At 48.0% G+C, this 26485-nt stretch overlaps 1 protein-coding gene across 3 annotated transcripts in view; it reads left to right on the forward strand.

The window, feature by feature from the left end:
• tbc1d22a (TBC1 domain family, member 22a) overlaps positions 1-26485 on the forward strand; it is an 81154-nt gene that overhangs the window by 26521 nt on the left and 28148 nt on the right. For all 3 annotated transcript variants that reach the window (XM_040174521.2, XM_040174524.2, XM_040174523.2), the window contains 3 exons: positions 2375-2489; positions 14413-14519; positions 23898-23973. In XM_040174521.2, coding sequence (XP_040030455.2) covers positions 2375-2489; positions 14413-14519; positions 23898-23973 — 298 coding nt within the window. The remainder of the gene's footprint in view (positions 1-2374; positions 2490-14412; positions 14520-23897; positions 23974-26485) is intronic.

The raw sequence follows: 26485 nt of genomic DNA on the forward strand, positions 1-26485 counted from the left end.
CGTAGAAAGAAAAATAGAAAAATCCCACGATGAGGCTCACAATATCGATGTGGACAGCGCTCTGGACCGCCTCTGCGTGGACACCTACACGGAGGTGTGAGCGAAAACACACACACGCGCGCACACACAAAGGTCACGCATGCATGTGCACACAGGTAGACAGAAGAAACCGAGACAACGAGGAGACACGCAAAGCATTCACACAAACACACAACGCCCCACACAGGCAGAGAGGGAAAGAAGATGAGACATTCTGCCTCTCGGCCCCTCGCACCACCGCTCCCATCTTCCAAGGCAAAGAGAAAGGCCGTCATTATATTCAAGCGCCGTGTGCACCTCATATAGTTTGATATGCAGCAGACCCCAAAGAGACCTTTGGAAAAAAAAAAAAAAATAATAAAAAAAGATAATACAGAAAGTCACCCCGGCTTCATTTTATTCACTTGTTTGTGGGGCCTGGAGAATTTCGTGGAGATGGAAGTCAGACAAGCGTGTTTTCCATTTTGGGGGAGAAAGAGAGGGATGCTGAAGGAGTTCTGCGTTGATTTCTTCAGTGCTTCAGTGTTTGATTTTCTCTCGTTCCGGAGAACAATGCAAACTCCACAACAAGTTGATGATCAGCAATTGCGAGTTCTCGACGTGAAAAGAAGACATTATGTCATCGAAGGTAACTTGAATTTTTTTTTTTTTTTCAGCGAACACCGCCGCACTGCAGTGGTTGTTGAACACGTCCTGTACTTAAGAGATAAACCTCATTCCCTACACTTTTATATGTCAAACGTCAGTGAAGAATAATTTGTAACCGATTTGTCGGAGCAGGAGACACCGCCTCACCAGATTCACATCATTCCCGTAAAAAGCCCCCCCGCCGAGGACTGGAGCGGCGGGGCTGTCGGTGTTTGAAGCGCTTCGCTCCTTCCACATTCCAAACACACTCTGCCCGGTGCCGAACCCCCCCGGTGCGCCGCTTCTGCGTGCGCGCGCCGACTTTTTGAGGCTGCGCGGAGGAGAGGATCCCATTACCCGTTGGCCATGAAAGCAGCCGCACCTCTCCGCGTTTGATAGATGGGGCTTTACGCGGGGAGGGGGCGGGGGGGGGGTGTGGGGCCTGCCTGGGGGTCTGAGGAGAAAAGTGGGAGGGGGGCAGGGGGGAAGCCGGAGAGACTTGCGTCTCGCCGATCTCTGCGGCCATCTCGACATTGATTGGATTTGCTTAAAAAAGAATATGAGAAGTTTTCCACCCCCCACCCCCGCCCCCCCACGAACACGTTGCCATGTTGTTGTTGTTTTTTTTTTAAACAATGAGCTATGAGGCTATTTAGAAAGTGACAGGGACACATTGATGGGTGGGGGGGTGTAATCCATTTGAGAAAAAAAAAAAGCCCCACATCAAGGCTCGTCTAATTCAAATTCAGGTGCGACGGCGTTAAACAGCGAACCCCTAACGAAGATGGAAGTGTTTGCCGCGCACGCAAATATATATATATATATATATATATATATATATATATATATATGAGAGGGAGAAGACCTGACACCAAAGCAGAGGATGATGTTCAAATCGAGCTTTATATGTGGACACACACACAAAAAAAAAGGCCAGCATTCCTCTCGTCTCTTTTCACGACCGACATGAAGACAATAAATAAAAGGATAGATACTGTTAGAGGATAGATATAGATATCCACAGGAGGTCCATGTGGCAGGAAGTGTAGAGGTGGACCAACACAAAGGTTTGGACTGGGATCAATTAACATTTGCAAAGCAACTATTTAAATCTTAAAGCTTTTTAATCCATGTTCCTTCTGAGGTGTTTTTTTTCAACACAAAAGGGTGATTATAGTATATTATATTTTAATTCTGCGGTCGGATACTAAAAGGCGATTGCTCTCCAGTTCAAGCCGTGTCAATATCTGCTCTAAAATCAATATCCAAATCTGCAGTGTTCCCGTCAGAATTGTCCTCCTCACCAGCTTGGCACTGCTGTGATTTCTACTGCTGCCTTTAAACGCACCTCACTCACTCCCGACAGTGTGTACTCTTCTCTGATTGGAACCTGTCAGTCAAACGGCCGAGTGTTTGTCCGTCAGAGAATAGCCATTGAAGTGAAACATGTTCGGTGGCGCCACCGAACATGTTTCACTATTAACACCCAAGGTCCATGAATTAGCTAATCCACGCACGGGGATCTTTGCCAAGCATTTCCTGACTCTTAGCTTCTCCGCCGCTATTGTGTTTGAACACAATCCCACACTAATGAACTCCCTTTGTGCATGAGTGTCTGTAGTGGAGATGTGTCTCCGAGCCGCCCCTCTTGACTCTTTGTCTTTTGTGTGCGTTTTGTGTGTGTGTGTGTGTGTGTGTGTGTGTAAAGATCTTTGAGCGGATCCTTTTCATCTGGGCCATCCGCCACCCGGCCAGCGGCTACGTGCAGGGAATCAACGACCTGGTCACGCCCTTCTTCGTCGTCTACGTCTTTGAGTACATCGGTAAGTGACGCCCCCCCTTCTTCCCCCCCCTAACTCACCCAAAAACTCCCTTTAGTGCAATATGCTATTGATAGCTGCCATCAGCATCTACCTTGTCTCCTTTTGTTGTACCAGACTCTTTGAGCCTCAGTCTGTGTCCCAGTGTGCACGTGAGCTCCGCAGGACAATCTGTGGTCGCGGGTGAACTCGTCTCCCTCCCGCTGAGCGCATTTATGTTTGCCGCGTTTATTATGATCCCACTCTTAATCTCTTCCCCAGCATAAAGGTACTGTGTCGGAAACAAAACACACAGGCACTCACGGAAAGTAATTTTTCACTTTATTTTAATACAACCGGTATTAGTATTATGAGCAGCTGAAAGCGCACCGCCAGTGAAACTCTTTTGATATTTAGTAGTCTTTATTAAATAGACACCAAAGGGCCCTGCCTGGATTCTAAACGCGTGCTCCAACTTTAACTCTTAAGAGGCATTTTTTCTTGTCAGAAGCGTCAACAATTAACTTATCGAGTGCTTTTTTTTACTTTTGAGTCAGCTAATCATCCAATGGGGTATTTTCAGGATGAACCCCACTCATTTTCAAGTCACCACTATTTCCCATTGCAGATTTTATTTTTGAATACGGTCCTGATAGCGATCGCAATCACATTCTGGGAATAGTTCTTTCTACGGGGTTTTTACAGCCCGTAGAAAGCCATCAGCAGTTTATTTTAAGAAGCAACTCTGCAGCTCCGTCCTCGCCTTTCTGTGCTCGTCGCTGGGAAAAGTGTCCGAGCGTTTAGCGCTTGGGACGCGCCCCCGCAGGCTTTCCAAATGTTTTAAAGTGGCTACATGCGTTGGTGCGCGCTTCCCCTCGTGCCGCGAGCTCCTCCACACGCTCCGCGTAAACACTGCGTCCCCTCGCCGCAATGATTTGGGCCGTTGAGCACTCCGCAGGAAACCGCCAATGCTCCAGGGAACCGGCTCGCCCACTCCGCCCGTAGTGTCACCCGAGAGACAATTAGACAAGTTAAGTGGTGACACGCACGCCCCCCGGGCCCTCTGCTTTGAGTGCCCCCTCTAAAAGGTTTTTCTCCTTTAGGGCAAGGCAATCCAATGCAGCGATACCACAAACTGCAGCACGAGCGAGCTCGTTTCGAGGTAGCACTTCTAACAAGGGCTGCGAACCCAACAAACGGCGCCTGTGACGAGGCCTTCCTGTCTTTGTTTTGCTCCTCTCGGCCTTCACTTTTCCTTTGCCTTTTCCTCCCTTCCTTTCCTATTTTATCACGGCGCTTGGCTCGCCTGTGTCGGCTTCCTTTGTCTCTTCTATAGGCGTCATTTTTCCACGTGCTTTATGCCTGCGCTCTCTCGTCTGATCTTCAAGGCAATCACCGCGGCTCTTTGTTCCCCCAGTGTCTCTACGCGCCGATGAGCCGCGGATAACGCGCACAGCCAGCCAACCTTCAAACGTGGCTGGCTGGCATCTCACACGCTGGGTCGGGGCGCTGCATTGTTGCTGATACGTCTTGTGTTTTTTTTTCATTTTATTCCTGACACAGAGAGCACAGGAGGAAAGGGGGGGAAGAGGCGTGAGACTCACTTTTCCGGTGCTGTTGTGCTTGCTTGCTCTCCGTCTCTTTTTTTCTGCTGCATCCCTTCATTTTGGGTCCTCTAGACCTCTAAGAATGATTACAAATGTGTACTATTAGACTCCCGCGCACCCAGCGGGCGATGCCGCCCCCTGAACACCGCTCGCACAAACAAGTACGCAAATAGGAGCACTCGAAAGGTATCAATTTTCTCACTGCCCTCTAAAGACACATCGCCACAGGCCCTAGACATAGAGAATAATAATAATAATATCATATTGTGAGTTGAGTCGTTTTATTCTTCTTCTTATTCTTATATTTGTAATGAAGAATACTCAATTTTACCCTAATGCCATAAACCCGCAGTTGATTAAACAACAGCAAGGGCTGCGAGTAATGACATATGTCAGTAATGACATATGAGCTTGAGCGTTTCCAGGCGCGCAGGAGCAGACAGGAAGCAACATCCGCACTCCTTTTGAATCCCACGGCAACACTGACTGTTTGGCTCCGCTTTGGTCTCAGCCAACTGTTAAATGTTCCACCACGTTGCTCACTCAGTCCGCCTGCCGCTGGTTCCCGAGCAGTTTGCTTCCACTCCTTAACTTACTTCACTGCCTGCTGCATCTGCTGCAAGAACGCTGATGAGACCGGTAGACGCCACAGTAACAACATTATCCTGCGTGTATTCGGGTCTGCAGGGGCATCTGCTTTTATGTCCTGCACAAAGTCGACTCCGCAGAAGCCTGGTTAATGGACTCAGCATGGGCTGTTGTGAGAAGGGGGGGGGGTTATATTATGGTACGTTGACCCGATCAGTACCCATTAAAGCTGTAAAGCTAAATGAGGAGCGCCTTTACCGAGAGCGGGGCTCCGATCAGCAAGTACAGGACCGCACAGGCTGACGAGCTAAAGCAAGCTGCAAAGCAGCCAAAGTGTTTGTTTCAGAATCAGAAAACAGTCCCGGTCAGGCAGTGCGCTCCTTCTTCGGCTGCCTCACACTCCATTTACCTTTTTGATGATGCAACACGGAGTGTTTGCCCAACCACTCCAGCCCCCACCCCGTCACCAACTTCCATTAACACCTGACTGTTAATCCACATTGAACAGTTCCAATTGGTAGATTCTTTATAAGCTCTCCTGATGCCAAAGAAAAATAGCACTACAGTTGTTGTGTATCTACCGGGACTGTTAAGCAATCTAGCGGGCCTCCTTTTGTGCACAAGGAGAAATTGATTTCTGAGAGTCTATCATTCTTGCTCTCTGCCTGTGACGCGCCGCTTCGCTTTTGTCTTCCCCGCCTCCCCCCCCCCGGTCTCCCACAGCGTAGCGTCCCTCCCATTAGCCAACAATAAAAGTCATCTAATTAAGGCTGGGACGGGCCGTGACGGGCCAAGGAGCAGGGCCGGTCCTCTCTAAATGTGGAGCGGCCATTGATCGGCCAGCAGATCCATAAAGCAATCTGCATGCCAGTGTCTAAGTATGGATCCACAGCGGGAGAGAAAGATGAGGACGGAAGGGGGGGTGACAGGTTAGAAAGACAGGGGGGAAGAGATGAGGTAGTGCCCTTTTTTTCAAACTGAATTCAGAGAGGCGAAGGGACGGCGGAGACGTGCTGCTAGAATGAAGATAAAGTGGTGGATTACAACGGCAGCCCGCAACCCCCCCCCTTATTCCAAAAAGGAGGCGGGAGAAACGACCGGCTAAGAAAGTGCCCGCCCCAAGTGCCGGCACTTGCTCGTAGCAAGCAGAAAGTGGATGGATACAAATCTACTATAATATAAGGTCCAATATTGACGGTTAGAACTGCTGTAGCTTTGTGTAATATCTCATTGAATATTTGTGCAGAAACGCTACAAGAGGATCTTGATGTTCATCCTATCCGCAGTTTCCTAGAGAAAAGTTCTTGAATGTCCTCCTGCCATATGTTGTCGTCCCTGTAGAAGTGGAATAATCTGCTTAGGAAGCAGGAAGTCCTGAGGAGTGAAGCTCGAGGACGAATATAAAATGTTAAATGTGGTTGAATATGTTTTAAAATGTAAATGCAGAAGCAGAGGCTCATCTCCTAATTGCAATGGGAAGAGCTGAAGACGTTTATTTTTTTTTCCTTTTTAGAAGGGAAGTCTGAATCATTTACACAACACACACACTGTGTGACCAACCAACCAGAGTCCCGAGTACATCGGAAAGGATTTGGGAATCTGTCCTCTGGGTTATTAGGGAAGATAGAGGGAGCCAGCAGAGCAATGTGTCTGCGTGATGCAGGTTGTGATTGTGCTCTGTGTGTGTGTGTGTGTGTGTGTGTGTGTGTGTGTTTTAAAACATAGAGGCTCGTCAGATCCCTGGACACATGCTTTTTGTTTTCTCCACAGGCTACTCTTAAGCCTTCCCCTGCCAAAAGTCTAGTTCCTTTTATGCTCTCCATGACTTGCTTATGCGTGGCAACTTCGGCCTCCTTAGGGCACATTTGTAAATTATACATGCAGCTTTTAGGAAGTAAGAGCTTGAGGTCACTCTGTGTTTCTCATTAATTACCTAAACTGGCAGCCCGCCATAGTCTTATTTTGTCCCACCACAGTTCCATAATGAACCCCGAAATGTTTTTTGCACTTTTTAGCCGGTGAAGCTGGCTGACCCTCGCAGCAGGACATGGACTGCCTCATGTACGTTTTTGGAGAGGTGCCCGGGGTGAAGGAGGCCTGCGGCTCGGTCCGTGACAGCTCCGCGTGGAGTAGAAGTACAAAGTTACATGAAATACTACCTGAGCCCTCAGTTTGGTATTGGACTAAACTAAATGTACTTTGTTAGCTTCCACAACTGCTAAAACACACAATCGGGTACAAGAACACAGGTTCTTCGTAGATCCGGCCTCCTCGGACACGCTGGTTTGGTCTGGCAAAAAAGATTGAAACGTTATCAGTAGTCAACTGTGATGAAATGCCTGCAGGAGCGCGACAACACGCGCGCGCACACACGGCTGAGACCGAGAAGAGCCTCATCAGACGTGATGACACTAGAAGCCTCTCGCGTGACCCAGCAGTCGGCTTCGCTCCGGGCGTTGACTTTTGGCCCTTCTGGCGTTGTGTTGTCTGCCGCCTGCATCTCCCCTTCAGCTCTGCATTACCGCTCATATCTGCTCTGTAATCTGCTCTGTGATCTATGTGTCTGTCTTGCGGCTCCTGTTGAGGCGAAGTAAGCCCCGCCGCTCCGTGCCACGCGCTGGCTTGTATTTTCAATCGCAGCCCTCGTCACCAGCGGGATCTTGGTGCTGGGGCGTCGTTTGACGATCGGCTCAGTGTGCGCGGCCGTGGAGAGGAAGTGCCGACCTTTTGAGGACTCCGGTGTCGTTAGGATGCGAGTCGTTGCCATTTGGTGTTTTCAGTCCCTGCGGTGTTACTGTTACTCTAACGTCACCTAACAGATGGAGCCTTGTTGATGCGCTGTTATTGCAGTTTATCAACTGTATCCTTTTTTTTATTGCTTTTTAACCCTTCTGTTGCAGGTTCTTTTTTTTTTTTACCAGAGATTCAAATGTCTGTTGTCATATTTCATTATGTCATCTGAAAAAAAAGTGGTTTGTGAAATTGATTGTATTAGTGATAATACTGTTCGATCTGCCCCGTCATTCTTTATCCATAAGATACTAAATGATAGGAAATCTAGAAAGGACTGCATCCACCTTTTGTCATACCCTTCATTTAGCGCACATAAGTTGGAAACATTCCCGCCTACCACCCAACGAAATGTCGTCCCCAGATGTGGTCAAAATATTAAAAAAGGCCCGATCACGAGGAGAGATACATTTTGTAAGGGATTCTTCCTCCCCATCCCCACCGCCTGTGGGTCTGCCTCTGATCTTGCCCGGTGGATGGTTAACGATTTCCGGCGTGGTCCGACATGCTGGTGGAGCCCCCCCCCGACCCTCCGTCGTGAACCTCGCTCTGATGGCCGGCTGAGATCAGCTCTAACGAGCTGCTTAGCGATCAACGCCGCCTAACGGGGAAACCGTCTCTCTAACTTTGTTCCTCGTCAGCTTTTGCTTTGTCTAATTTCTCCGTCTTTAATCATCGGATGAGATTATCGGCATTGGCGTCGGCATTAATCCCCCCGTCCTCCCTCTTCCCGGGCAGTTTGTTTGAGATTTGTTCAATTTTCTTTGATGCCATCTATGTCTCTCTCCTTGTCCCCCCCCTCTCCCCGCTGGAGCTTTGTCGTAGGCTCCGCTCATCTATTCGGTTTAGAGCGCAATCACCATGTTTCTGGGGGTTAAGTAATAGCATTTGGACGGGCAGAAATTGAATGAGATGTGTGTTTCTGACCCTCTGTCTGCTTCTCTCTCTCGATAAATGTCTCTCTTTCGCTCCCCTGAAATAGGTTATTTTCTTTCACACCGTTGATGGTTGACACTTTGTATTCTGTCTACTTCTTGAGGAGTCCCATACGGAGGCGGGCAATACGGCCAAAATGTCAGGATCACCATCCGTGATGTTATCACAACCCCTAATTCATGGTTTTTAAACCTGTTTGGTTAGTGAGCAGTATAATAAAAGTATAGTTCCACAAGGTAACAGGACACCACAACAAATACCATTCTTAATAAATTGTAATGTACTCAACCATCCATTCAGTGTTTAGGAATGCTGTCCAGACTCACCGGATCGTTAAAGATTTGAAGCTGAGCCTGACGATGTAGACGATAAATTCTGTAACGTAAGAAGGTATGTAAGCTGTATTAACCTTTTTAGTCTTTTTATCCCTCAAATTGATAAACAAGACTCTGTTTTTGCTGCATTCCAACTCCAGGCCTGTTTCATTTCATTACGTATTGTGATAAGTGTGACGCTTTGCTGAGGTGGAGGGCGGAAGCGTTTCAGCCAGCTCGAACGAATCAATTCTGTATTTTGTCAGAGAACAGGACACAAATTATTTTCAGTCGCACAGTAAAATTGCAGAGGGTGAACATGATGACAGACACGGGAAATTTGCTGGAGCCCTGTCAAGGCGACTTGCGTCGGGATGCTGCTGCATGTGTTGTTGTATTTGATAGCGTGTCGGGAACCTTCAACTTGTGGAAACAACCGTCGTAACCACTCAGTCCGTCGTCAGTGGTTGATTATTGCATAATAAGAAGCTTAAAATCAATAGCAGTGCCTTCGTCTGCATCCGGCCTGATCTTATTTCCCCGCCGAACCGGAGATTTTCCTCATGCCTCCTGATAAAAAGCAATAGAGCGCCGAAATGATCCGGAGAAATAGTTCTGTCAAGAAATGATTTATCTTCTGTGAATAATCACAGGGGTTATTGAATATTTTTAGATTAAGTTAATTACGTGACTATTAAAAGCCACAAATTGAAGCCCTCCTCACCGAGGAGCTTCAGATCACTCCAAGTCTCTATATCTCGTTTTCCCTATCAGCACTTTTATTGGGGGGGGATTCTTTTGTTCTGTCACCACTGAGACGCGATTTGCTTGACCTGATGCAATTGGATGCAATTCAGACAGTCGTCCTACGGCGGCGCGTCGTGTTCGGAGTTGCGTCATCCCGCTCGCGTGCAAAAAGACTCGTACGCGCGCCCTCACCCGCTCGCACTAATATCCGCGTGCGACCGCTTCAGGCGTCGCTCCGTCGTTTCAATGTGGCAGCTGTCGTTCATAACGGCCCCCCATCACTGTTCGCCCATAAGCCTGTAGATTACAAACACACACACACATTTAGGACTTAATGGACCCGCCACTCCTGAACGTTCAGCTCGGCAGATTTTCCACACCTGTACTAGAACTGGCCTGGCGCGATTAAAAGCAGTTTATGCGTGTCCGTGAGAAGTTACATTGCTTTAAAAGGACATTGATTGACTTGTGTGAAAGCCTGATGGGGGAGGGGGGGGGTTACATACATGACTGATTCAGCACCAATCGTTAATACAGACACTCGACTTGGGGTCCAGAAAGGTGCTACATTGGAGCCGGCTTTGCTCAACCTCTTGTGACATAATGAGAACAGTCAGTACTAATGCCTTAGTCGGATCAAAGTGGGGCTTGAACGGATTATTGTTTTTCAAATGAATCCATTTTTCTTCTGCTCTTTGAAATGTCCATCATAACTTCCCCGGAACCATCCCGGTCTTTCTTCTCCGACCCATAAAACACTAGATCCACAAACCCTGATTTGCCTCTGCCTGCTCAATGACCAACTGAGTGACATACGACCACCCACCCTCGATTAAAAATGCCTCTCGATGTCTCTCCTTTTTTTCCCCACTTCCCCCCCCCCCATCTTGTGCCGAGATGTTTTGTCAAATCAACCTCAGCGCCTCGTCGCATGACATGTTGTTCCTGGCGCCCGGCCCGCCTAGAGTGCCTCCGATCATTCGGCGATGTTCACTCCACTCCGTCCCCTGCGCGCCTGTGTGAGCGCTGCTCAGCGTCGCTGGCACTATGTGCCGTACAAACATCCCACAAGCCAATGCGGGAGTGGGAGAGGGAGAGGGGAGAGGGAGGAGGGGGGGAAGATACATTAGCCGCGCTCAACGTTTGCACACGAGGCGGCGTCTCACCCCCGGGGCCAAGTGGATCATTACGTGTCTGCAGATAGGCAGATATGGCATTAATAGCTTGTTCCATTTGATGTCAAGGACTTGCATTATCTTGCCAGCAGCTGTGGGGCCCGCTGTTTGATGTATGGACACATGGCTTACGGTGCAGATAGTGGGAGATGAGAACATTGTTGCAGTGATCCTGTAGATTTCGGCGGCCCACAGCGTTGCTTATCGCTGGTTCAGGGCTTTCAATGAGGAGGAAAAAAGCTGTGAACTTCCATGGCTATGAGGCCAAGACACTGGATAACATCCTATTGATCGGATTTTTGGGGAGTGGGAACTAGACTGGAGATTCTAGATAGGTTTCTTAGTTTTGTGAACCCCAAAAAAGAATCCTAATAATTGATACTTCACCTCCCATCGTAACACTTCCACCGTCTGCACTCTCTCATATGTCCTTACTCTTCTTCCTGTGTGTGTGTGTGTGTGTGTGTGTGTGTGTGTGTGTGTGCGTGCCCGTGTATGCTGCTAATTTGTTAGTGACACCAGGCATTCCAGGTCGACTCTCTTCTTAATTATCCAATGCCACCTCTCCTTGAAAAAATCAAAAACAATTCAACAACACAAATGTTCAGGTCTCATTACCAGCGGTGTTATCATGCTAATTGTGCAACAGTGGAGAGATCACACGTGTTATGTTGTTACAGAAGAGAGAGGAGGGGAGCGTCGGGGGGTGAGACGATGTAGCGAGGTGCAAATATTGCGCCAGCATTTCCGGCCCTGTCACCTGGGTCTCATTTTGTGTTTTGTGCGACATCTTTGGATTTCGGCGACCCAATTTTGGGTTGTTAGATTCATTCGATTTAAACCCAAACCGTGGCTGTAAATTGCACGGCGTCATGTGATCTTGTGACTTTTCTGGAAAATCTTGTTAAAACTCTCTCTCTCAGTGTGCCTACAACTCCGGTTTGCTTGTGATTAATCAACAACTAACAGAAGGCTGTCAAACGGGACTGTTTCTTATTGCAGTCTGCAAAGGCACAAACACACACACACTCACACACACACACACACACACTTGGGATACACAGACTTTATGATTGCATCAAGATAAACTGGCTCGTTTATCATCTTACATCATATTACCCTGTGGCCCATATTTGTGGAGGGCAGATGGCGCGCGTTGTGTACACTCACAAGCATGTGTTTGTGGGGGCGTGTGTGTGTATGTATGTGTCTGAGTGGGGGCGTGTGCGCTCGGCATTCGGTCTCCGGAGGTGTAACCCCGACTCTGCATGCCAAGCTGTGCCAAGTGCTCACAGCTGGCAGTGCTGCAGTGCTCCAGGTCTCCCTGGACAGGTTGCGCACCCCCCCCCCTTCCCTTCTCCTCCCTGAACCAGGACAAACAGGTAATAAGCCCCTGAGCCTGGCAGGAAACTGTCTCTGCGACCAATGAGAAGAGGGGGGGGGGGGGGGGGGGGGAAGCGCTTGGAGAGGCAAGGGTAGCAATAGAAGACATGTCAAACGAGTGTAGGAGAAGGGGAGGAAACAAGGGAGGGAGGGAAAGCGTTGACGTACCGGATGAGAGATCAATAGACCATCAGAGAGAGACCGAGGTATGAGAAGAGACACGAGCGGCAGATTGTGGAGGTGGAAAGGGGGGGGGGGATGCAAACTGAGACTGTGTCAATAAGAGAAAAATAGTTCACCTTAAATTCGGGTTGTCAGAGAAAGTTTGGAATCATAAATGAAACGGTCCCGTTTTTGTAAGTCAAAGATTTCAAAGGCGTGTGCTGCTTCTCCTCAGCGCATCCCAGTTGGTGCACCGACAGCGGAACTCGTCTGCCGCGCCAGTGACTTCCCTCCCTCCTAAGAACCTCGGGATGTCATAGGCCCTGAGGCAGGGTAGGAGCCGGTGAGACCAATCGGGGGCCACAAACGGCCCGTGGCAGCGTTCAAGGTGGCCCCCACGTGTAGCTCTTTGTTTTGTTGCTTGTGTCACCAGAACACTGGTAGTCTGCAGGTGGTCGGCGCGGTTCATGAGAATAAAGCCGAGGCAGTCGCCACCCACATCGGATCGCCTGGTCCTTTTCTAAACGGTGAACAGAACGAGCTGTCCGGACTGCCTGGCTGTGAACGTGACTAATGACCCCAGTGGAGGTCCGTGGATTTTGAAGGCGAGCCCGAAAGCGACTGTTTGAGGCCTTTGGGACGCGCGGATTGCCTGTTTTACAAGTTTACAGTAAATATATTCAAACTACATATCCAATGGAGAGAGAGGGGGGGGCTCCATTCATGTGTTGCTGTGCAGGAGCCATCAAACCGAATACTGACCGACGGCGTCTCTGCTCCGTTCCTGACAGCTGCGCCTCAATGCCGCGTTTCTCTTTTAGCTGATCGTTGTGGACTTCACACGTGGCCCCAATTGAAGCGGGGCAGAAATATTGCTTTCATCACATTGGCTGTCAGATTTTTTTTTTTCTTTTTTCATTTCATGAATATCTCTGTGCACCAATCATGTCGGTAACGTTATGGCCCGCGGCCGCGTCCAGTCGCTCGCATTCGTGCTGTGGTCAGAATGAACCGCGCTGACAGCCCCGTGAAGACCTGGTTGCCGGAGGAGGAGGGGGATGGGGGGGCTGCTCCTGGGCCTGCTTGATGCTTGATCCATCCGGGTGTGATGAGATAAGAAGGTCTCCCTGAAAATGGAGCCGTCCCGCCACCTCCTTGTGACTGGCTTCATAGTCCTGGCCCGCCGACGGCTCCCCGTCCGTCTGTCCGTCAGAGTGAGCATGCTCATTACAACCTTGGCGACACTCCGCTGGGGTTGCCAAGGATACCGAGCAGCGCTGCCAGGTGTGTGCGTGAATTTCTTTTTTGGTATGTGACCGCACATACACGCCTTGCACGCTCGCAAGCGTGTCCCTTTTCTCTGCCCACCCCTGCTCCACCACCTTCTCTCAGTAGATCATTGTTAATCAGTCTCTTCTCCACTGGCTGTCGGGGGCTTGTCAGAAGCCCGTCAAAGGCCCCCGCGCTCCGTCACACGCTGCTGCCGTTAATGATACATCTGATGACACCCGTCGCTGAAGTCACCCGCCGGTTATGGCAGGGGAGCTCGGGGCGCTCGCTGCTCGCCGCCCGCCGCCGCCTCCTCCGTGCATTTTATTGCCCTTCGCAGTTGCCCTGATTCCGCAGCGTTCATTCCCAGCCTCCCACAACGTGCTTCCCTCTCCCCTCGCACACCTTACAAATGCTGCTGTAACCTCTTTTTGTATCCGCAATTCTGGTATGCGTATCAAAAGAAAGAAAAAAAATAATGCTTTTCTTCTTTTACTTTAGTGACGTTATTTGAAGCCGTAGTTTTACTTCGAAGCGACTTTGAAGCAAACACGACAAAAATGAAGTTGAACACTTTCAAGGTGACTGCAATTTAAAAAGTACATATTACTCCGTGTGAGAGCGTGTTACATTTTCAGAATATTCAACCTAGCTGCGGGAAAGAAGGTTGAACCTCTGTTTTTAGTTCGAGTTCATCCCTCCTCCCATTCTCCTGATCTCTAATATGTCAGTGTGTTGGTTCCTTTCCACGCGTCCCTGTCAACGCCACGCCAACCTCACTCCCCCCTCGCCCACACCGTCTGACCTCATGTTCTTGCTCTCCCTGTTCCGAGTGCCGAGCTTAGTTTCTAAGCCCCCGCTTGATTTCCCTTCACCTCTTCTACCTTCCTCGCATTTTTAGTTACCCCATCTCTTTCCCGTCGACTGCTTGATTATCACCCTCTCTCTCCCCCTGTCCCCCTTTTGTCTTCTTCAGAGGAGGAGGTGGAGAACTTCGACGTGTCCAGTCTCCAGGAAGAGGCCCTGAGGAACATCGAGGCCGACAGCTTCTGGTGCATGAGCAAACTGTTGGACGGCATCCAGGTGAGCGAACGCCGAGAAGATGCAGCTGCTTTAGAACAAACCCCAAATGCCCACGTCTGCTTTCATGTACCAGACGTATTCTCTGGTATCTGGTCTGTTTACGCTAGTCTGCAGCCGTCCAATCGGCTTAATCGATAAGGTTCTTTATGACTGAGTCTACTTTTTACAGTGGTGTATGCATCACTCAGTAAAGCCTCACTAAATGTGCAAAGAAGGGGAAAAAGGTTATTTTAAATCTCCTCTCGTCAACCTTCAGAGAAAACTATTACTGCTGTTTATGCAGCTTTCCTACTCACTCTTTATTTCATCTTTTTATTGTTATAACAGCGACGTATGGGAAATGTTGGGCGAGGAGACCTGGTACCACACAGAAACATTCAGGCTCAACGAAGCACATCTGGGTTTTTTGTTCTTAATAACCCCCCCCCACATTAATTCTGCAGTGGCACACGGCTGACAACTGGTCACGCTCGTACGCTAACTTAGGAGGCAATTTGGCCAGTTGTTCTCTGATTTAACTCAATAGTAAACACACCAGTCATCATTTTTGTTTGGTGAGAGCCCGGTGTTCTTCACCAAGGAAACGTTCCGCTCATGACAAAGCAATCCTCGCCAAGTGCGTAACGTCGCTGAGAAGAGTTTTTAATGTGCATGGCGCTTCAGATCGCAGTGACGCACACCGTGAGCATTGTGCACAAAGCCACGTGGGTTTTGGTAAATGGGATTGTCATGCATATTTTTTTCTGAGGCAGGCCCGAGTGTTCGGAGGCCGGATAACTGCGCCAAGACTTCATGTTTCATCATCTGTTCCCAAAACCCTTTTTTACCCACCCGGCTCTCTGAATCGCCCACGCTCTCTGGGGTCGTAGTTGAGCCATCCATCAACTCTAAACACGCCAGCCTGGGACAGCAGGAGATTGGCCCTAAACGTCTCTTACCTGTGACGTCCTCTGCTCTAAAATAAGTCTTTGGTCATAGGTCAGTGTCCTCCCTGCGTGGGTTAAAGTAGACGGGCAGTAGACGACGCTCCGGCTTCGTGGATGCCGGCATTCTCATCATTGTCATGTAACATTTGCCTTCATACCAGGAGTCTGTTTGGCTCTAACGGCCCGGGTGTCACTGCTGGCCTGTGCGACCATGTTTTAGCACAGCTACTCTTCCCACCATTTGCTGGCACAGTTAAAGAAGCATCTGCCAAGCCTTCCCCGGTCGGGTCAATGACCCTAATCTAAAGTAACACTTTAGGGGGATGGCAGCAGAAGTTAGTGTTTAAGTGTATTGATCAGGCAATGGCCTTATTGTCGTCTGGAAATAAAAAAACTGTGGCGACGAGGCGACGTCTCAGGGGTGGAAGAGGGTTCTAATGGATCATTTCTAATAGTTTATGTTGGTTAATACACTTGTGCATTAAAAACAGACCCGGTGTCGTCAAAGTCCTCACATCGCCGGGCCCGACGCTAAAGTTAATTAATAGTGAGGAGCATGTGGTGCACATGAAGCGTGGTCATCCATAAATAACCATCAATTGGTTGGCTATTCATTTAAGAAATTAATAGAGGCTGCGCCTTGTTGCCCCTGAGAGATCAAGACGGAGGGTGTGGGGGGGGGGGAGTGAAAGACAGACAGTGGGGGAGGGAGGAAGTAAGAGAGAAAAATGGAGTGTGCTTCTTTGTGCGCGCGTGCCGATGTTTTCAGTCCCCCCGCGGCCGTGTTTGTTTGTGACCTTGGCTCCAAACTAATTACATGCAATGCACCAGGGAAGTCCATGCCCCCCCCCCCCCCCTCCCCTCCCCTCCAATGCTTTGTAAACAATCTGACGAAGGCGGGTGCCTACGCTCCGTGATGAGTTGGTGATCCCTGTTCTGGCCTCGTCTCCAGCCCTCTCACATCCACTGCACACTTAACCCTGAGGTGGGGGGCCCTGGGGTTATGGAGAAGCGAGAGGCTGCCCAGGCAGGTTACAATCCGCTCAGCGCCTCGCTGGTGGCCGCTTGTTTCTGACCAATTTGTATGAATTATTGAACGGGTTTTTAAATGTGTCACAATGCGCTGCAAAGTGGGAGGTTTGAAAAAAAAAGAAGGTTTGGGGCATTTGGAAGCTAAAAGAGAAAAATAATCTTCCATCCATGAAACTGCTGCTGTAGTTTCCCTGCAATTGTATATGATTATAGTACCTGGTACAGTGGAAGTACTTCTGAAAGTTTTTCTCATTTTTCAATGCAGTAAATTGGCCATTAGCTCTGGTTTTAGTGTCTCACTGCCACCTAAGAGAAAAAAAGCCAACAGGCTGTTCTGGCCGTCAATTCGCTTAAGAGGCTTCTCTAATGAGCCGCCGCTTTAATTGGCAACACTGCAGCTCCCGCCCCCTTCCGGAGCGGGCCCGGTTATGAGGTACGTAGGTGTCCCGGCTGTACAAACGAGTTGTTGAGGGGGACGTTTCATTTTGTGTTAATCTTCACACTTCAAAAAGCACTAAAATGTAGAGAATCTTTGGATGACCCCTTTTAACGGCTGGGGACGGACTGAAGAGCCACATTTCGTTTGTGTGTGTGAGAATGTGTGCTTTTGATGAAATTAGCCGCGTTGTCAGGCTGACATCCAGGACTACACACCCCCAGGCCAATGAACAACGCATCGCACACTTCACCCACATCGCGTTGGCAGACAGTGAGTGACAGTTGCAGGGCTACATGAGCGAAGACAGCCATTCTTCTTTCCTGGCAGTGACCTTTAAGGCACTGCTAAATGGACACGCATCAACAACAGGAGAATGGCACGCAGTACCCCCCCCCCCCACCCCGCAGTCATTTCACACATGAAACAGGCTGCACACGTTGGCCTCATCTAGTTCTGTCAGGATCAACAAATGTTCACGGCTCTACCACTAAAGCGGTAAATGGGCTTTCGTCATCCTCTAAAAAATAAAACCTAAATTAAACTGACCAAAAAAGAAGTAGACGGAATTCCTATGAATCAGCACTTCTGTTGAGCTGACCTCGGCCTCTGCAGCAGCCAATTAGTCTTGTACTCTCGCTAAATTGGACAGTTGAAACTTTTCCTTACTTTCCCTTTGCTATGTCCTGTTGAGCTCAAACCTTATCCTATATAGGTAAACTCGTCATTAAAAACAGAAAGCCTTGCCTATTTAGTCCTTTGTCCACCAATCTTTGTGTGCCCTTGTCACTCTCAGTACGTAGCAGTTTTGCGGTACGAGCTGTGAGGCAGCCAGTTTCTAACCTGTCGCACCAAGAGAGGAGAATGAATTCAAAAGTAACCACAAAAAAAAAATCCATTACTCCTGCAACACGCCCCCAAGGACTCTCCTGTTTTTAAACCCGGGCAGATGAAAACCTGCCTTTTATGTTAATTCTGCAGATATGCCTTTTACAGCGGGGGGGGGGGAGCTCTTAAATGTATTTTTTCTGTCCAGGGCCAAACTTTGAGGAATGTAATTTCACCTCGGGATATGAACGCTGTTTGGAGATGTTGATATTATTCATCAGACACACAGCTGTAGTCTTAATATTAACTTCAGAGTCATTTTTATTTATAGCCACCACAGAGCAGAGAACATGAAGGACGTCTATATTCATATATCATTTTTCTGCACTTGGTCGAGAAGCTTCAGAGGCAAATGGCCGAGCAGGAATGATATTTGGCGGGTTTTCAATTCTGCTTCATGCATTGAGTCCCACACCGTTCGTTGGGATACTCACTGAAGCCCAAATGCCCCCGAGGTTGAAAAGATCTTCCGTATGGACAAAGTCGAATCAGGCGAACCCATTCTCCATCAAAGTAAGCCGCCAGATAAAAAAAAAAAATCAACATTCAATTAACGACTCAACGGTTTGCAGCGCCCTCGCCGCTGCCTGCAGCCCCTCCCCTGGACTCTGCCTGCTCATTGTCAAGGCAACCATCTGTTTCTGCGGTGCCGGCTATAGATGGGGTCTCCCTCGAATGGGAACAGGGGTCCAGGGATTGACGGCTAGCAGACGGTAGCCTGACCAAACCCGACTCTGTGTCCTGTTGTCGTTTCCTCAAGGGGGGCCTACTGTCACAGTGGGCTGTCACTCAATCCAACACACACACACACACAGGAACACTGATCTGCCAGCTGGTGTGTGCACGTGTGCGTGAGATGCTCTGCATCTTGTTTGCACATGTGCATGTGTTTGTATGGTCTGTTTGCCAGGTCGTATCGCAGTGCGTGTAATACTCCATGACACCTCGCTGTTGACCTCGAAGTCCCGGTGAAGCGGAAGTCCGAGAATGGATGGATTCATTGGCCGCTACTAGCTCGCATGAGCAGACTTAATGTTTTGTTTTGAGGATGAAACAATGCCTGGATTTTCTTATAAAAATATCAAATTTCTTCTTTTGTGTCCCTTTTAAAAAAAATGATGGTTTAATAAGTGTAAATTGACTGGGGATGTGATCTGAAAGGTTTCACATTTTTCATTTCAGCTCACCTTGAACCCCTCTTGGCCCCTCTCTTTATTCCAGAGAATATAGGCTGAGGCTTGAGGGGGACGTCTATGCATTAGGAAAGGCACAAAGGAAAAGGGCGTGCGCCCTCCTGCTGGATGAAGAACATTGTTAGCGGAGGGACAAGTGGTGCTGATCACATTAAGGGTCATGTAGGGCAAGGCAGGTTTCTTTCTATTCCACAATTCTTCCGGCAAGGCGGGCTTAAAGTGCAGGTTAATCTCTCTGCAGCAGTTACTTCCTTGTGATGTAACGAAAGAAAGCTTTTACATTTGCACTTCCAAGCAATCGTCGTTGGCTCGCTCGCGGGTAAACAGGCCCCTTCACAAAGTGAAAGCTATGAAGAAGGCTACTACCGTTACCGTATGTTCAAAAGGGACGGCTGGCAAAGCGCTCTCAGGTTCAATCGTCCAAGAGACACAGACTTAGGCGGCGGCCTCATATTCACATTAACCAGGTTAAGCTCTGCCTTCAGCAGTGACCTCATTTCCTCGATGTCACATCCGTTTTAATACATGGTTTCGGTAATTGGGGTAGGGAATTGGAGAAAACCTTTTTTTACCTCCGTCCCGCAGCTCTACTTTTTAAAATGTATTTTCTCCGTCCCCGTCTGTGGTCCGCTCCATTCTCCTGGACGCCTGGTGGTCAAAGGTCGCTGTGACCTCACAAAACATGTATTTAACCAAACTAAATGAGCTTGTTATAAAAATGTCACACAAATGTCGTCCAGGATATAATGCTTGATCTTAAATCCAGGAGGCTTCTAGCCAGGAGGAGGGGGTGCGGGGGGGATCATGTTTTTTGGTTTACTTTATATTTTCTAGAAATCTGGGCCAACTTTGGGTTCTTGGGCTCTTAGCTTATCTCAGGATGCTGGTTTGTTGGTGCACCACTCCGTCTGGCTCCTCTGCTACTAGATGGATTTCCAAGACGCTTGATAGAGGCGTTGGCGAAGGATGCGACGATCCTCCGTGGCGTCGTGACGTGGACTATTTGGACAATGTGGTTTCATCTACCGGCTAGATAGCCATGAAAGTGGGTGTCTTCTATAACTACATTTTGGTTTATTGAAGAAGTGCCCGCCAAACCGGTAGCATCTCCACCAGCTCTTGGCGATTAGTCACATTTAGCGCAGGCCAGGTGCAACGAGGTTAAAGTATGGACCAACCGCCCCCCTGTGCTGCCAACTCACATTCAACTTCACCGCCCTCAACCTGCACACACTAAAGCAACAGAATGAAATCTGTCTGATCCTCCTCTCGCTCTGAACAACTGTAATTGTACGCACCTTTGTCTACACCTTATCACAACCTGTCATCTGCCTCGCACAATCACTTTCATCTTCTCTTTCTCTCACGCGCACACGTACAAGGGTGACAGATCATTGCCATGTCCTTCAGTTTATTGTCCGCCCTTTATCTTGACCTGTCATCTCTCTCTCTCTCTTCATATCCCCCCCTCTCTGTCCTTACGTCTCTTCCCTCTCTCGTCCCCTCGCTGCGTTGTCGTGTTGGTTCTATCCAACGTGCTGATAGACATCCTGCGCCACAATAGGAGGCAATCTTAGTCTGGCATGGAGCCATTGTCGTCTCTAATAGAATGGACTGAGAGGTGAAGCGCTATTGATTCAGCCGACTGCGAGAGAGAAGAGGGGCAGAGAGAGACGGAGTGAGTGGACAAAGAAGGAGAGAACAAGAGGCTGTTGACACCTGGCCGAGAGAGACGGCGAATTTACGTGAAACCGGGCTGCCTTGAACACCTCGGGGTCCGATGTAGTGGACGGACAGATGGCGGGAGAAAAGGAGCATGTATCATTAATGAAGTAGTACGGGTTGATTTCCTCCTGTTGCCTCAGCTGATCAGAGATCCGACACTGAATTTGAGAGGAAGTGAGCGAGGATGGGCATAAGAAAGGAGAAAATGGGACAAAAGCAATAAAGGAGGTGAGCTAGTGCAAGGCGGAGGGAGGAGAGGAGGTGAGGAAAGTCATTTAAGATGGAAAAAGATGAAAGAAAAGGAGTAAATGTGAACGCAAAAGAAGGGAAAAGGAAAAAGCAGAATAAAGGCGCAATTCCTATAAGCTTCCTTCCCTTGTCACAAATATATCCCAAAGAAAGGGGAGAAGAACAGGTCTAACTAAACAACAATCAGCCACAAAAATAAAATGCAGTGCAGCATGAAACAAAATGAAACACCAGGGAGCAAAACAAAGCCGAGGACACATAATAGCATGTTCGAAACACAAAGTCAAGTCTAGCCTCATTAGCACCTCCAAAGTGTTGGAAATAGACAAAGAAATGGAGAGGGAGATGTAGGGGTGAATATGCAAATTAGAAGAAAGAAGAGGTGGGTAAAAGAAAGGAAATGAGACAGACAGAGACAGAGATGACACATGTAAGTAAGCTCGAAAAACTCAAACGCATTCCCTGTTTTCTTGGGAGTTTGAGATTTATGCTGGAAAAATAAATGTACAAATCCTTTCCTAAAAGTAAAAACAATACAAAAGCACAATGGAAAAAAAGTATCCCTTATGACAGTTGACAAATCAAGGTAGAGAGATGTTTAAATAGATAGTGGATGGGCCGCTGCTTTAGCTAGATACGAAGATGAATAAATATATAGATATTTAGCCTCTGGGTCCTCATTTCTACTTCCTGGCTCATTCCCCTCCATCCAAACATGCCGTTGAATTTTTACCGATCAGTACAAAGAGTCCCGCGGAATTGTTACACTGGAGAGATGAACATGGAGAAGCTCAAAGAAGAAACCCTTAAAACGGCAAAGGTCGTGTGCTCGCAATAGCTTTACAAGTGGATGGAAGAGATTGTGATGGACACTGAAGTAGCTCAAGGCTGGAGGATGAGAACCAATGTTGTGGAGAAAGCCCAACTGGAGGAATGTGTGAGACAGCAGTTTATAATAATGAGAGAGAAAATAAAGAAGGAAAAAAAAAGTTGCTGAAGGGGAAGAAAAAGACAAAGCGAGAGAAAAGAAAGTGAGAGAGAGAGAGAATGGATGCCAGAAGCTTCGATGATGCAAATGTAATTACTACTTCGCCACACCTCGCCACATTAACGCGGGCTGGTGGAAAGAAGGAGCCAGAGAGGGCGACCATGTATAAATATACAATTGACGACAACGAGAAAAGGGACCAGGAAGGATGATGGGTTTTGGAGTAGAAGTTCGGGTTGGGCTGAAGGTATTTTTTGAGACCCGTATTGAAATCTATATTTAATAATAAAAGAGCTGATTTGTTTCAATTCTGAGTCATTGTGACCGAGCTGTACGTTGAGCTCTGCTGCTGTCCGTCCTCACGCACAGTTTACTGCCTCTGCCTTTATCGATGTAGCCCACTCCTCAATCTAAGATGGTGAGATGGCAGTGAAAGGGCCCACGTGGAGGTGGGTGGATACTAGAAAGACGAAAGGGAGGGATAATAGGAAAGACTAAAAGGAAGTTATAATAGGAAAGACAATAAGGAGTAATAGTCAGAACGACAATAAAGAGTGATAATAGGAAGGACAAAATGAAGTGATAATAGGAAAGACAATAAGGAGTGATAGTAGGAACGACAATAAGGAGTGATAATAGGAAGGACAAAAAGGAGTGATAATAGGAAAGACGAAAGGAAGTTGTAATAGGAAAGACAATGAGGAGTGAAAATAGGAAAGACAAAAAGGAGTGATAATAGGAAAGACAATAAGGAGTGATTATTAGGAAAGACAATAAGGAGTAATAGTAGGAACGACAAAAAGGAGTGATAATAGGAAAGACGAAAGGAAGTGATAATAGGAAAGATAAGAAGTGAGAATAGGAAGGACAAAAGGAAGTGATAATAGGAAAGACAAAAAGGAGTGATAATAGGAAAGAGGAAAAAGAGGAGAGAATGTGGATCCTGCCCTGCCGGCCACCGAGGGACTCGGGAGGACACACTGGTCTTGGTTCTGCTGAGCTTGAAGGACACCTGGAGCTGTTTATTGCTAAATGACTTCTCTCTCTCTCTCTCTCGGTCTGTGTGTCTCTCCCCCCTTCTCATTTTCTCTCTCCATATCTCCATCTGTTGGATAGCTTGCCACATCAGCTGTTCTCCAGCCACACTGAAATGACCCCTCAAGGAAACGTAATCCTTGTGAGTGTGTGTGTGTGTGTGTGTGTGTGTGGGGGGGGTTGTTAATAGTCCGGTTACTATTATACTTTTATTGAATGATGGAACTAAGCTGTAACGTACGTGTGAGTTTGTGGCTTTGTGTTTTTTCATCTCTCATCCTCATAGGCTTATCCGAGGTCCGGTCGCTTTGCGTTTTTTTTTAATTTTATCTTTAACACAACATATTTAATGCCTTCAAAGCCTCAGCGGAAAAGTGACGTTCAGAAAAGGCATTGCTCTATTGTGATTACAGCCTTGAATATATAAAATACATGAGGAATTGAAGTGCTCTTCTTTCATTTTATTCTATACAATGTCTCAATCAACAAAAAATACTCCTCATTGAGAAGGAACAAGTGGATCCGTCAGAAGAGGTCAAAGGCGTAAAAGTGGGCCCTGCTTCCTGATCTTGCACGTTTTTAATAAACACAGCTCCATCTGTGGTGTGAAAGCGCAGAAATTGAAGCAATATTTTTTCTCTTTGTCAGACAAAAACAGGTTAAAAAAAAACCTGAAGAGTCCCCGTGTTTCCAAGCAGAATATAACCACCGTTCCTTTCAGTTTTACAGCAATTCCACCCTTTCACACTTTGATCTCGTGGTTGTTTGGCTAAATACTGGACTGGCCATTGTTCAGCGAATAATGGCCAGTCCAGTATTTAGTATTTAATAATGAAAGATGAGATATTTCCCAGAGCCTCCGTTTCCCATTGTAAACAGACCCTGTCTGGTTCTCCCTTTCTTCAGGACAACTACACGTTTGCCCAGCCGGGCATCCAGAAGAAAGTCAAGGCCCTGGAAGAGCTCGTCAGCAGGATAGATGGTAAGTGATCGGCTTCCTGTCCGTCCATCCGACCCCCTCCCCCACATACACACACATCCATCAATGCATCCATCCATCCATATAATCATACAACCATTCACTCACCCACCCTCTCATTAGCCAGTCAATCCATCCATCCATCCTTTCCCTTTCAGTCGTTTTCATGCCGTAAACATGACCCTTAAACCGCGTAATAACGTCTCACTTTAAATTGCCTGTGATTCATTTGGACACGAGAGCCCGTGCTAAAGCGTGCACACATGCAGAAAGGATGAGGAGGGGTTTTAAAGTTACATTTCCTCAGCGAGGCAACAGGAAGAGAGAAGTCAGATCACTTTAGGGACTCGCGTTAAAGAGACGCCGCAGACTTTAAACCAGCGGCTTGTCATCGCTCTGAGATGAACCAGCGCTGTCAGCTCTTTCCCGGCGGTGGTCGTGCAGTTTGCGTCACCAGGCGGATATTTTCTCAGGGGGAGCTCAGGGTGCTTCCGGCCCCCAGGGGGAGTGGGGGGTAGGTGTGGGTGTGGGGGGGCCACTGCAATGACGCAGAGCTGGATGAAAATTGACAAAGTTTCCCATTCAGTGAGTATTTTATTCCACACCGTTTTCTTCTTTTTTCCCTTTTCCTCTTTTTAACACTACCAGCTTTCTTTGATCTGTGGGAAGTCATGTGTTAGAACGGAACGCATGAGTAGGAAGTAATGTTTGCTTTCACGCCTTGATTCTTCCGCAATTAATAATTACGTGACACTGCGATTACGGTTTGTCATTCCGCTCGGCTGTCAGGGGAAATGTGAGTGTGTTGGTGATTATTAGCGCACAAATAATGGCCTGCTGAGGGCTATATGCTAATATATGCACACTGAGCGTGCTCCAACTTAGAGCTAAAAGCAGCACTGCTAATTATCACTGCCCCCCCCTCAAAACAACAAATGTGTTAACAGTGTCTGAGGTTCCGTAAGGACTCACCTCTGGCGCTGGTGTGCCAACTAGGGGGGGGGGGGGGGGGGGGGTGCAAAACCAGGTCCTGTCACAGCGAGCCTTTTGTTGAATGGTCGTGTTCTCGGCTAACCTTGGTGCAGTGCGACCATCCTGTCACCCGATCCGTCAGCCCAAGGGGGGTGGGGGGGGGGGGGGGGGGGGCGTGAGCCAAATGGACGGAAGGATTGTGTGTGTGTGTGATGTCAGAGGAAGTGTGCGTGCCTGTGCTGGCCTGTCGGTGTGATCGGGACAGAGTCCACTTACCGATAGAGAGGGCAAGTTGTGTGAGACTGCACCTTGTCGTATTCTGCCTGTGAAAAAGAAGACTGATATACTGTAAGTTTGTGCACAGCAGTGTGCGTTTGTGTCTTGTCTCTGTTTAGGAAAGATAAATTGACAAAATGAAGAGCCAAAGCCCCCCCCCCCATGCCGCGCCACCTCCCCCCCGCAGAGAAAAAAGTGCCTTGACATTTTTACTGTATCTTATTCCATAAGTGCCCTGTCATCATAGTTGGGCCGAACCATTTTATACCTCGCTAGCTTGACATCACCACCTCTAATGAGATCACAGATAGCTTTTATCTTGTGTTACGGGATTGTTTTTCGCCCCGCTGTCGACACAGCATCTGTTTCGGGAACAATGGCCTCTCATCTCTTCCAGAATTACCTATCAGCGCTTATCAGATGCAGAAGAATCGTATTTCCTCATCATTTGTATTGTTCTCTTTATTGTTTTGTTAATGCGCTTTATGTGTTTCTTTTGAGGACACCGACGCATTACCTTACCAGCACTCATTGTACTTAATCCTGAGATGTGTTGTGCCAAATGAACAATTCCAGCTACCTTCGCAGGAGGGCCAGAGGAAACGCCCCAAGCTGCTGCTGTGGTAATATTTGTACTCCGTACCAGATCAGCACGTAATTCAAAGATAACTGACCCAGCTCTTTGTCAGCATCGAATCGCTTGTACCAATACGCGTAACCCTAAAAGGGATACTGAGACCAATAGCAGACTTAATTTCACAAAAAAGGACCTGAATGTGAGCTTTGTTTGCGTTGCATTGGCTAGCTGTTTGTACAGAAGGGGACTGTTTGAATAATAGCGAGCCTCCGAGGTAGGCAATTGAAAGCGCTCGTCATGAAGGGCTGCAGAGGAAACCATGAGACTAATATTTTTTTTCCACAATAGGGAAGGACCTTCAGTATTGTTTGGCTGGAGAACTTTGCATACTTCTTGATATCGAGTAGATCTATCCAGCCCGAGCAGTATTTTGTTGAGCCAACGGGAGGAGAGACGAGGGAAGCCGGGATGTTCTTTAAATGGAAGGATTGTTTGCGGTACGGGGTCGGTAAGGATAGGACATAGCTGATCCTGCTGTCGCTTCTCCCCTCCGCGCTGCTTCTCTAAACGTCTGCACCAACCTCCTCCTGGTCAGCATCCGCCGCTCTCCGTTACCTGCTGAATCTTTTAGCACACTGGGGGAGAACTAAAACTACTCTGGATTTGTCCCTTGAGGTCACAGCCATGTTT

Source organism: Gasterosteus aculeatus, chromosome 4 (genome assembly GCF_964276395.1).
Source record: "Gasterosteus aculeatus chromosome 4, fGasAcu3.hap1.1, whole genome shotgun sequence".
In the NCBI taxonomy this organism is placed as follows: Eukaryota; Metazoa; Chordata; class Actinopteri; order Perciformes; family Gasterosteidae; genus Gasterosteus; species Gasterosteus aculeatus.